At 36.3% G+C, this 12,401-nt stretch overlaps 1 protein-coding gene across 2 annotated transcripts in view; it reads right to left on the reverse strand.

The window, feature by feature from the left end:
- Nucleotides 1-1,640: 1,640 nt before the first annotated feature.
- Nucleotides 1,641-12,401, reverse strand: part of SH3YL1 (SH3 and SYLF domain containing 1) — a 46,040-nt gene continuing 35,279 nt past the window's right edge. For both annotated transcript variants that reach the window (XM_084516010.1, XM_084516009.1), the window contains exon 10: nt 1,641-2,234. In XM_084516010.1, the coding sequence (XP_084372136.1) occupies nt 2,035-2,234 (200 nt within the window). In that variant the 3' untranslated portion in view covers nt 1,641-2,034. The remainder of the gene's footprint in view (nt 2,235-12,401) is intronic.

Genomic DNA, 12,401 nt, shown 5'->3' on the forward strand with positions numbered 1-12,401 from the left:
TAATACTCTGTGGTAGAGGCACCATCTCCTCCACTATGTTTTCTTTCTTCTGGATCTGGGTCAGGCTTTCTGTAGCAAAGGAACTCATACATGAGCCTTCTTTCATGGAAAACCTTTATTACCAAATACAAGTTTCTCTGCATCCCTCTATATATCCCTTTCTTAAATTTAATATTTTTTGTAGACGTCCTGAAGAAAACCTGCTATATAGCTACCTGCCCTTTACAGATCTCTTAGTTTACAAAATTGTGCACACTGCCTTTTCCCATAAAGCCTGTAACTAAAAACACTTTTGGAATTAAGTCTTAGTCCACTGACGTAGGTTGATCTGGCTTGTGTCAAAGGCATATAGAATCAGGCAGTGTAGTCTTGTACCACTTCAAGAAGTCTTGTTTTTGAAAATTAATGTCATTTCTTGCATTAGATTAACCCACTGAATTTTCTTTCCTATATTATATTTAGAGGACGAAAGAATTTTTCCGGGTATGAGATAACAATTTCCATTTAAAATTTCACTTTCACCTTGGATTTAGGATTAATCAGTACTATACTGCAGAGTCTACAGACTGTCACGAACAACCCTCATTTTTCCCTAGGCTAAAGCAATCCAAGAAACTGAATTTACATAAACAATAAAAAGATTTTACTGTGCAAGTCTATAAATTCTGTCAGTTTCATGGGAGCAAGCACTTGAGATGAGTTAAGCAGCTTTAACAACCCTATACAAAGGCAAGTATACTGGCTGAAAAAGCAGCCAGCATTCCGGAAATGACTAATGAAGTACTATAGCACAATTCTGCTAGTGGATGCTTCAGCTTGTACTGCATAACTGAAGTGCAGCAACAGGGTATAATAAATGCAAGAGCGATTCTTTGCAAGTATGGGGAATATCTAGTTTCTCGGTCTATGATATTATTAATTCTATTCAATCAGTCTTGATACTGGATGGCTCAGTGTTTCTTTGCTTAGTAAGCAATATATGCAGTCTGTGAAAATAGACAAACACAGAATTAGTTTTTTGGTTTACCTGAGATTGGTAGATGCTACAATAATCCTTCAGAAAATATATACTAAGACTTTCACTACAGTTACGCTTACATATCATTTTTCAGCTGGTTGGAAAATACCTTCTTACAAAAATACCGTAAAGCATACAGGTATTCAGTGGTGGTGTTTGTGTAAAGATGGATCATACACATTTACCTCATCTGTCAGGCAAAGTATAGGGAATACTTTCATTGTAATGTAGTAAACACACTTAATTTTGGTCTTGCTTCTGTCTCGTTTTTGGATTTCTTTGTCAAAAATGTGTGACTCAGTCTGAAAGAAGTCCAGAAATTTTTGTCAATGGTTGAAACTGAATGATTTTCTAATGATAAGTCTACTGCTATACTAGGCTTAGCCTTGCCCTTCAGGTGGAATGCCTTTAAGCTACATAGCACCTGATAGATTGGTAGATCATAATAGCAGATCACTGTTATCAGCTGCACTGATCTATACTGGGGACCAGACCTAAAGTAGTTACTAAGAAAAACTGCAATGACTAAAGTGACTTTTAAAACTTTTAAAGTGAAGGTAATTTCTTCTGCCATACCTGAATAAATAACTGTGTGTTTAGTAAAGAACTCCAACTCAAATAGTTTGATGCAAATTTGACAGTATTTTTATTAAGAGACCATAAATCATAATTTAAAAGAAGCTAGTATTTTTCAGCATGTCTAGTTTTAAATTACTTCTAAGTTTTCCCTCATTTAAAAAATACATGTATATAGCATGACAGAATTGAAACTAGATGCAAAGTAGAGTACTTTTCATATAGTAACTTGACCCAAAAGTAAAATTTAATCATAAATTGACCATCACCTAATGGTTATTTAAGACATAAGTTTAAGGGAAAGCTAAGGCCATTACATGCAGTTGAATTTTGTGTTGAATTTGTCTTGATTAAAAATCGCCTTTTGATAAATTCTGAGAAGTTTAAATATATTTTTTAGTCTAAATATATTTAGCGTCAACATTTTATTCTATACAAGTTTAGTCATTACTCAAGGCAACATAATTGGCTGGAAAGATGCCAGTTTTATCTCCTGTTCTTCCTTCCCACCAATCAAACTGTGAACTTGTTTTGGTTGTGACCTTGATTTTCTCTCCGGCTTTGAAAGTCAGGTCACCTGGCTGTTGTCCTTCAAATGAATAAAGTGCTGTCACTTCCACGGAATTGCTTGAAGAGCTACCTGAAGTGAAAGAAATTAAAGAAAAATTACTAAATTGCACATACATTAAGTCCTTGAATAAAATATTCTTAAGTAACAGTAGAAAACAGTAACAAAGATATCAGACAAATTTATCTGAGTGTATCAACTGCAGATGAAAAAGCCCTTGCTTTCCACTACATTCTTAGTACAGGACATTTGAAATCTAGCCTATCAACATAACCGAGTTCATAAAGTAGCACTCTGTCCAAAATAAAGATCAGCAGTTTTCTTTGTATGATTCATAATGTTCCATGAAGACAGTAGGAACAAAAGTGGTGTGCTGAGCTGAAGAAAGTGCCAGTACACTGAAAGGTTGCTCAACAGAACAACTTTTGGGTTTTGGTTTTGGACTTTGTTCCCTGTGAGTTTCCTGACACAACATGTGAAACTTACAGCAGCAATTTTGCTTTATTATTATTGTTTTTTAATCAGTACTTGAGATATAAAATAGTAAAATGCAAAATATTCATAGCACATTCCTTCTCTCTTCTTTTTCTTCTCACTGGGCTTACAGTGTCTAGGATTTCAGCGTATCTTGCATGTTGTTTAACTTTGATTTAGTAAAATGTTAAATCTCTTGCATGAACACATCCAAAAGTGAAAAAAAAAACACCTATGAGGTGCAATGGAAGACTAGTTAAGAGGAAATAATTAAGACTGTTATGTAGCTAATTCAGATAATTCAGGAGGTATTGGCTATATGGTCATGGTGGCTGCACATATGTTCAAACAAAGGTTGAAGGTTTCCAGCATTGACTGCATCTCCAAGTCATGTTTGCTGCCAGAATTCTGCTGCAAAAGCAGAAACTCAAGATTCTCTTGGTTTACATATTTCAAGTTCAGATCAAGAAAGGATGTAGAGAGAAGCACCACTACAACTTTTTTTGTCAGTTTGTCCTCAACAAATGATACCCACAGAATTTTTCTTTTAGTTGCTTTTATCAATTCAAATGACAGAAGAAAAATCTTTTTGTGCCCTCCCCAGCCCAAGTACAAACTTCTCTCAAAAAATAACAGAGAGAACAATGACAATGACTAATACATGCATAAAAAGCATAGCTATTTTTTGCAATGTGTCAATATATATGTTCATTCCATCGACTAGTTTCTTTCCTGTCACGACAACAATTTGTAACAATCACTAAAGACTAATACAAATTTTTTTTGGCCATGGGCTAGGAGAATGTTGATTGAAATGAAGTCAAATGCTGTCTTTCTTCATCACACAACCTTTCTCTCTCTTTCTATATTCATAATTTGAAGTCACTCATCACTATTTCTTTTGGTGTGAAAATAAAACCAGACAAGAATGCCTGTGTTTATTAGGTCCCTACCTCCACCAGTTGCTTCTACCAAAAAAGGCAGCTTTTCTAAACATCCTTTTTACTTTCTCAGTTGAAGAAGAGAAAGTAAAGGCAAAGTATTCAGGAATTCATAATCTTCCACCAAGAATTCAAGCATAATGGAGTCAGGATGATATGATGTGTTCACATGGAAAGTACGGTTTGAAACCAGATATTATATTATGATGGAGGAAATCATAGGGAAAAAACACAAGATGAGGGATCAGTATCTTCTCATGCCCTAGCACCTAAAGAGGTGCTAAAAATCATGATTCATTTGCATGTATAAAGGAAGATGAGTTGTGGTTTAACCTTATGCCACAATCAAGCAGCAGGTATGGCTATAAGTGCCGAGTTACAATGAAGGCCACAAATTCTTATATTACATATTAACTACAAGCGTTTCCCATTGTCTAAATGTCCAAATGGACAATCACTCAAGGAGAATTAGAGTCACTATTTATTTATTACTGCATAATGTTAATACACTTAGAAAACTAAGATAATGGATAGCACAAAAAAAAAAAAAAAAGACTGAGAGTGGCAATAAGGGAAGTTGACAGCAAGAGCCTCTTTTAATTACATTTAGCAGAAGAACTGTCACCATCACTTTAATATGTTGGACTCATAGCAATGATGGAAGTAGTAGTTACCTCCAGGACTAAACTTGAATTAAGACTATCATTCCTCTTATACAAACTGTTGAGTATACTGAGATTGGCTCAACAGAAGTATGAAGAAAAATGAGGGGAACCTAGACAGAAAGCACAAAAATATGGAACAAAAGAAGCACGTGTGAAATGTGCTTTGACGTGTAGGAGAGTATTTGATGCACCACAATCATATCTCCAGTTATTGCTTGCTCTATCATATGAACAGGATTGTTTTACACATTTTGCTTCCCACCTGTTGCTCCCTTGCACGTTTATCTTTCCAAACACGCAGAAACCTCAAAGTGCTACAACTGATTATGAATGACAACTTCCAAATACTTGCCCCAACTGATACATGCTATCTATCATTTAAAAGCATTTTAAATCATATTTTAAATTAATTAATTTTAAATTTAAGCATTACCATCAGGTGTTTTACAACATTTCCAACTTAATTCTCCATAGCAGCTATTTCCCTACTATAGTTTAATTTTATTTCTCACCAATATTCTAATCTCTGTGCATTAATTCTATATCCTGGTGGTATAAACCACATAAAATGCATATTTATTACCTTCAGATTGCAGCATTCCATACCTTATATGGAACATTCTAACAAAGAGGCATCTTGTGGCATCATGAAAACTGCCATATGTATTATAAGGAGGAGAGGTTTCATGTTCTTGTTTCCTCATATCAGTTTTACATAAACTCAGGTGGATATATCTTATACTGTATTATGATAGATGTGATATTCTGCAGATGAGAAAGTGAATTTTTTCAAATTGCACTGTAATAATTTTTTAGAACGTATTGTTAAAATTTAAATAGTTTTAAATGAAATTGTAGTAGATACACATGAAGATTGCTGAATGCATGTATTGGAAGCACATCTGCAGCTCACACAAGATGGTGCTACAGTGCTACATACAGCATATGATACTGAAATCATCGAAATTTATGAGTAAGCATACTGGAATAAAAACAAATTACATTGTGGAAAGTCCTTAATAATGGTATCTGAATACACAGAGCACAGTTCTACAAACACACTGGTCAAAACAGAAATACAGAAATTCTGGTTGGAGACCTACTATTGCAGGAGCCAGCATTCATATGTATTGTCCTAACATACACAGACATGGTACATACAATATCATTTTCATTCATCTTTACATTCTATAATCACAGAATCACAGACTTTCTAGAATGACACAAACTTTTTGCTAAGGACTTCTGACCACTGGTGTGGATTAAGGACTTGAGACAGTAGGTTCACTCTAGTTTATACTTCATCATGTGTACTCTGCAGTACCAGCCCCACAGCAAATGAGAGAGAAAACTATCCTAAATTACAGTACACTTAGGGCAGAATGAAAGTGTTCTCAAGAAAATTGTTATAGGAAAGGTATACTTGCTACATTTACACTAATTAGTTAAAGAAGCCCTATAACTCAGCTGTCACCTCAGTCAAGTCAACTGATCAAGGGTACTGATGACTGAGATTGTAATCACATTATTGATTGTTCATCTATTATGCACATTTCCCTAAATCTCTGCTTTGAAAAATGGGCTGTGGGTCTGGTTTCTTTTGAAGTTGAAAGGTTGTAAAATTGTTTCCATTGCCATGCAACATACTGTATGAAAATACAATAGTCTAGCTAGGTTTATTTTTCCTTGAAACTGAAGAGCCTGTCTACCTTACTCAAAGTTCTTGTACAACCTTTAAAGCATATGTCTTAAGTTTTTGTCACTTACAAATCAATCTGAATGAGTAGTATGTTCAATGTACTAAATTCTATTTTCTCTATATTTTGTAAAGAAATAGGGAGAAGTGACTGGAACTGCCACACAAAATGGTAGAGTTAGATGAATCTCCAGCATTAGACATGACAGAAGTTGTATACTACTGAAATAAAAGCTCCACCAAAAAGTATCAGCTTACTGAAAAGCTCCAACAGAATTCTCATTGGTTAGATGGAGACCTAGAAAACTAAGCAACCACATGAACCCTGTTTGTGCAGCAGAAGTAAGAGAAAATCAACAAACAGACAAAACGATGGAAAACAATTAAGGGATTGAGATGGATACAAACATCTGTGCTTTGAAAAACAAATATATCAAGTATCACAAAGTTTTATTATCACTAGTATATAGTGTTAACAGGGACTGAAAGCCTCAGTTACTGCTCATGAGTTTAGGATGAGTGCTGTATCTAACAGTGAACAGACAGAAATGTTAGTTGTTTACCTGTCATAGGACACTGCACTTTTGTTTGGAAAGGATTAGTATTGAGTTTAAAGTTCAAGAAGAAACGTAAAATAGGCTGAAGAACTAGGTTGCTTGGTCCTGCAACTGGTGCCAGCAGCAGTGAAGAGTTTATAATAAGGTTTTAATGGCCAACTTTAGCAAACGGTTTGGACAAAACCACCAGCAAAGATACAATTGTACGTATGAATACTACATGTATGCATAGATTAAATACACTAAACTGTCTGAAGGATATTTACACCAAACTACCACGTTAAAAAGGAAGACTATTGTCAGTTCCCAACAGGACATGTTAAAGAGGAACACAAGCATTTGCTCAATGGAACAGTAACAGATAATCCTCAAGAAGACTTTTGAAACTAAGTCACTTTAATAAGTATAAAAGCAGCATGAAAATTTGCAGTTGTGGGGAGAGAGTCTGGACTGGAAACAGCAGTAGTCAAAACCCGACTTGATACCACTACAAGTTACCCTGCTGGAATCGCCTATGCCCAGGCCAGGCAGAGCAACCTCCCCACCAGGCACTGTGACCAATCTGCACCTATCTACAGGAGTGACAACATGGGGTGTAAGTAGTAAAGACATCTCTTCATGCACATGTGGCTTTGTGGTGGGGCTTTCCTGCCAGCTTATGGATCATTGGGTTGTGAGAGCACACAGAGCTGGAGTACCCACATCTCCAACAAGAGGCGTGTGCAAGTAGAACAACATGCACTGCCAGAATAGATGGTGTGTGTTTGTGTTTGCAGCTTACACTGCCTGTGAGGCTGGATGTGCATGAATGGAAAACTGCACATTTGATATGCATGCATGCCTGTAAGTGCCATTACAATTACACGTAACATGAAGTGTATGCATGCCTATAAGTGCAATTAAAAATGTGGAGGATTAGTTATAAAGAGCACTCAGAAAGTTGAGGTGTTTATTAACATTTTGCAGTTACCTAATATTTTGGTTTACTTGCTGTAACACTGATATTGATCACATACTACCAGCACATTATCTGTAACTAGCGAATTAACAAACCACTTTGATCCTGGTTAGGTTTCAGCTAAGTGAACTAAGCAGTATTTCTCTGTAACAATTCTTGCACAAGTGTCCACTCTCACAGTGAAAATTAGTATTCAAACTACTCATGTCCATTGGTGAGTTTTAATTAATAATTTTTATTAAAGAGCTTAATTAACTGCTGATCTGGTACGAGGACAAGTATGCACTGTGGTGATAATGCTAGGCTGAGAACAGGAATTCCAAATGCAATGCTAAAACCACTAGCAGCCCCACAAGAAGCTAGGATGGTTACTCTTTCTTCAGAAGTAAATCAGTTTACCCTAGGTCTGAGAGGGAGACTGAGCTACTGCTAACGTTAAGATTGGGATCAGCGTTCAGTATAGTAAGGGGAAAAAAGAAAGATTAATTGGTGGACAAGCAATATCAAGAATGAGATGAGGCATTATATTTCTGGATTTGATGCGCTTACAATGAATAGAGATAGATCTGGATCGTTGCAAGACAAGCAAAGGATAGAGTAATACCAGCAAATTAATTACGGTTCATTCTGAATTAAATATGAGTTACTACATTACAGTCAAAACTTTAAAGGTGGAATTAGAATTTGATTACAGGATCCAGTTAGCAACAGTTCCTATTTCCACATGTACCAATGAATGTGCACAGTTAACTAGATTATGGTTTATAAAAGCCCAAAAAAATAATGATCAGCCAAATCCTAAAGTAAATGTAGAGTTTGATCAAGTGAAATTAAAACAATACATTTTGAACTTGTCTAGTTGAAAGCGTGCTGCTGTGTTGCCCTGCAAGGAGAAACAACGTGAAGGTGGTGGTAGGGGAGTTGGGTTTGTTTGTTTTAGCTTTTGAAACTGCAGCGAGAAAAACTTGATAAAATAAGTAAAATAACATGCTGGAGACTCTTTAGTTCTTACTGTTTCTGTGGAACTACTAGTACGTGGTACTTTGTTCCATTCTTATAGTTGTGGTATGGGTGCCCGACAGAGCTCAAGAAGCATTTGGACAATTCTCTCAGACATATGGCTTGGTTTTTGGGTGGTCCTGTGCAGAGCTAGGAGTTGGACTTGAAGATACTTGTGAGTCAATTCCAACTTGAGATATTCTTTAATTCATTGTTAACAGGGGTTTAAATAGGTTCATTTCTTATAGTGATGACTGCTGCTGCTGCTCCTTCATATTCTGATAAGGCATACTAAGCTATATTCTGAATACAATTTGGGTAGGAACTGCAAGGATTGAAGAGATGCATTTTCTACTGGATCCAGCACATTGTTTTAGAACGTGGAACACAGGGTGTGTGCAAAGAAATATCCTGTAGTAAATTCTGAGGATGTCAGGGTCACTGCTGATGACAAGAACACCTTTTGAATTAGGGTTAGAACTCAGGACAAACAACCAAAGACCTAAAATTTTTACTTAAGGAATGCAGCAGCTCTGGGCTATGATTAGGTTTGAATGTAGGCAGAGAAATGGCTTAAGCTTGAATAGTAGGCAAACCACTAAATTCAATCTGTAAAATTCACAAGAACAAGATGAAAGCTGGGTCTGACAGAGAGATCTTACAGTTCTGTTTGAACTACAAGACACACTTAACTTAAAAAAGAACTTAAGCAGTCAAAGAGACAGGGCAATACATTAACTTTCAAGTAAGAACCAAATTTAGGTGAGAGTAAAGGAATATTGAATTTGCAAAGGTCAGAGAAGAATGTTCCAACAACGGAATTGTAACAGGACAAAAAGCAGGAATGGAAAGAAAAGGCTGCAGCTGAAACAGTATCCAGAGAACAATACGTAGGACTCACATTGCTTAGAAGATGAGAATTTCTAAAAACAAAAAAATTCAACTTGAAAATCACACATGCTCTATAGTGATCAGCAACAGGCAGTTTCATATTCTATTTCATCATTTTTAGCTTGAATTAATAATTAGTTAATGAAGTAGTAGCAGAATAAAGCAAAGAGAGACAGATCTTGAACAAAGGTAGTTATGAGGAGTTTGCAGAAAATTGTTTCTAGTAAATGAAAAAGGACAAAAGGTAGCTGGCTGGGAAATCCTAACCAAAAATGAAGGGGTGTTCTCAGTGATACACAATAACTGTAGACATAAAGGCAGTTATAGACTTAGCCAAGCAATAGAATTTAGGGAGCATGAATGTTACAAGGAAAGCATATGATCACCATCTATCAGGTTAAGGGAGGAGAGAATACAATATCTAATACATGATTACAAAGAGGTCACCAGAGACTTGGAACTACCAGTTATATTTATATCAGTGAATGGAGCTGTACCAAGGCCAAATGTCGGAGTATGGCCCTGTTCACGTTATTGCACTGTTTTGAAACCAAGGTAGCTTCATTCAGATCGCCTACTGGGGACAGCTACTGGCACATGTAACTTCCAAAACTAGTAAGGAATCATTTGACATCCACTGCCTTTCCCAGATCAAAATCATGCCAGGGACCTGCTGAAAATTCAGTAGAAAAAGTGATAAATTCTCAGTACTCAAGTACATTTCCTTACAACGTTTAATTTAGAAGCATAGCTGGAGCCTATGGTTTCAGCTGTGTGCAAGAGATACTGCTTTAAAGAGGGTTAAACACAATACTAAGGAACTGCAAACGGAAACATAAAAGAAGATAACAATATAGTTAACTATAGGCTTTATTAGATGAAAGACAACCTGTATATAGATGAGATCAGGAACATGGAACTAAATGAAGCACATTCTCTGAGACTTTGGTTAGTGTGTTGGCAGACATTAAACCAATTTTCTGGCCACTCTTTTTGCCCCCATTAGCCATTTGGAGAGGCTATTTCAGAGTCCTGCTCCCCTAGTGGCTAAGACAACTTTCTTAATGTCCATTTTTAATGATCATTTAATGACCTTTCTTAATGTCCAAGTAGTGTCCTAATTCACTACTAGTTTACATCTGCATTTTTTGTTGTTGTTGTTGTTTGTTTATCAACATTAGCCTTTGGTTGAAACCTTCCTTTCTTGGCATTTACCTTCCTTATGCTTTTACAGTCAATCATTTTTCAAATCTTCAGGCTATTGCATTAGAAATAACTTAGTTACCTCGTATCAGTGACTTCTTGCTCCAGCCACCATACTTACTCTTCTCTGCACCTGTTCAATTTTCCCTAATTCTCCTTCAAAATGTAGAAACAGAACATTACCATTCCATATAAGGTGAATTCCAAATGTAAGCGTCATCACCCTAACTCCACAGAAAGATGCCCATAGGTAACTGACTGTTACACCAGTAAGAACAGAGCTCTTTATGCAGAAGAGTGACAGAACTTAATGAACACAGAGTACATTCTGCAGAGACCATGGATTTATTTTTGAATGCGAAAGGATAAAAAAAAAAAAAAAAAAAAGTGAGATGAATCAGCACAGAGGACTGTCACAACAGATCTTTTGATGAGGAGATAAAGTCATGAATGAAGAAATCAGCAGACAAAGAAAAAAATGAAGGGGATGGACAGCAGAGAACACTGGAGAAACTGGAAGCCACGGAAAGCTGAGATGGAAGAATGAGAGAAGTATTAGTGACACAGCAGCGAACCAAGGCTGCAGAATAAATGATAGACAACACAAAGCTAATGGATCAAGACCTCTAAGATCATCTGGTCCAACCCTTAACCCCATACTGACAAGTCCACTACTAGACTATGTTACTAAGTTCTACATCTACATGTTTCTTTAAAGACCTCCTTGGATGGTGACTCAACCACTTCCCTGGGCAGCCTGTTCCAATGCCACACAACTTTCAGGAAAGAAATTTATCCTAATATCCAGCCTAATGTATACAGAAGAATGATAATGAAGTTACACGTCTAACAATGAAGACTAAGAGAAATCAAAAGAAATCAGATTGAAGAAACTTCAATGTTGAGAGCTAGAGATTTTGAATGTGAATTGATGTATTCCACACCCTAGAACCAGAGTCATATAAAATAATACAATTTTGAACACAGAAATGTTCCTCATTAGTTTGACATCATTAATCTAGGAAAGCCATCAGTTCCGTAAACTGTTTTAATATTAGCAGGTTTTGAAAAAAGAGGAGTCTCTGTATACAGTAATGAAATCTATTCCAAGGTTACAGAACAGACAAAAAAGAAGCCAGCAAATGGAAGATTAACCATAGAAAGGAAAGATATCTTTGCAATTAGGGCCTTTATCTCTTCCCTGACCTCAAGAAGAAATACCAGCACATGTATTAAATAGGGCAGCTATTTCAAAGAGTAAGGAAACAGGCCTAAAACTTACCTGATATTACATTAGAAGGCAGCATTAACCAGGTTGAAGTCAAAGCACTAAATTGTGTGCTAGATCACCAATATGGACAGAGTAGTTGGACTGCCTGCTGTCTGATATAATGCTCTTTTCTCTGAAGAGTTATAAAGCTGAAAATGTCTCAGTGGTAAGGCACCTTTTTGAAGAACATGAGGAAAATCTGAGGCTTTGGTTATATATGATCAGGCATACTCAGAAATATCTACCTTTTACTAGATCTAAACTTACCCTCTCTGTTGCCATTATATTTGAGTCCTGAACTATTATGTAAAACAGCACCTATAAAAATAATCTATGAACACAAAGTTATGCCCTGCAGCGATTTGAATTCTTAGGTGAATTGTGTCAGAGGTAGTCCAAGAAACAGTGTAAAGGGTGCACGTGTAACAAAGAGGTAAGGCTTTGCTGGATTTTGAGGGAACCGTTATCTATTCCTACATACCGGTTTCCTGCAAGCTGTTCAGTCCTCTAGTTTTATGTACCACATAACCTACCTCACTACTAAATTTTTAAAAATTCGAGATATGTGGACTAGCAGTGGTTTTG

Source organism: Aythya ferina, assembly GCF_964211825.1.
Source record: "Aythya ferina genome assembly, chromosome: 3".
Classification (NCBI taxonomy): Eukaryota; Metazoa; Chordata; class Aves; order Anseriformes; family Anatidae; genus Aythya; species Aythya ferina.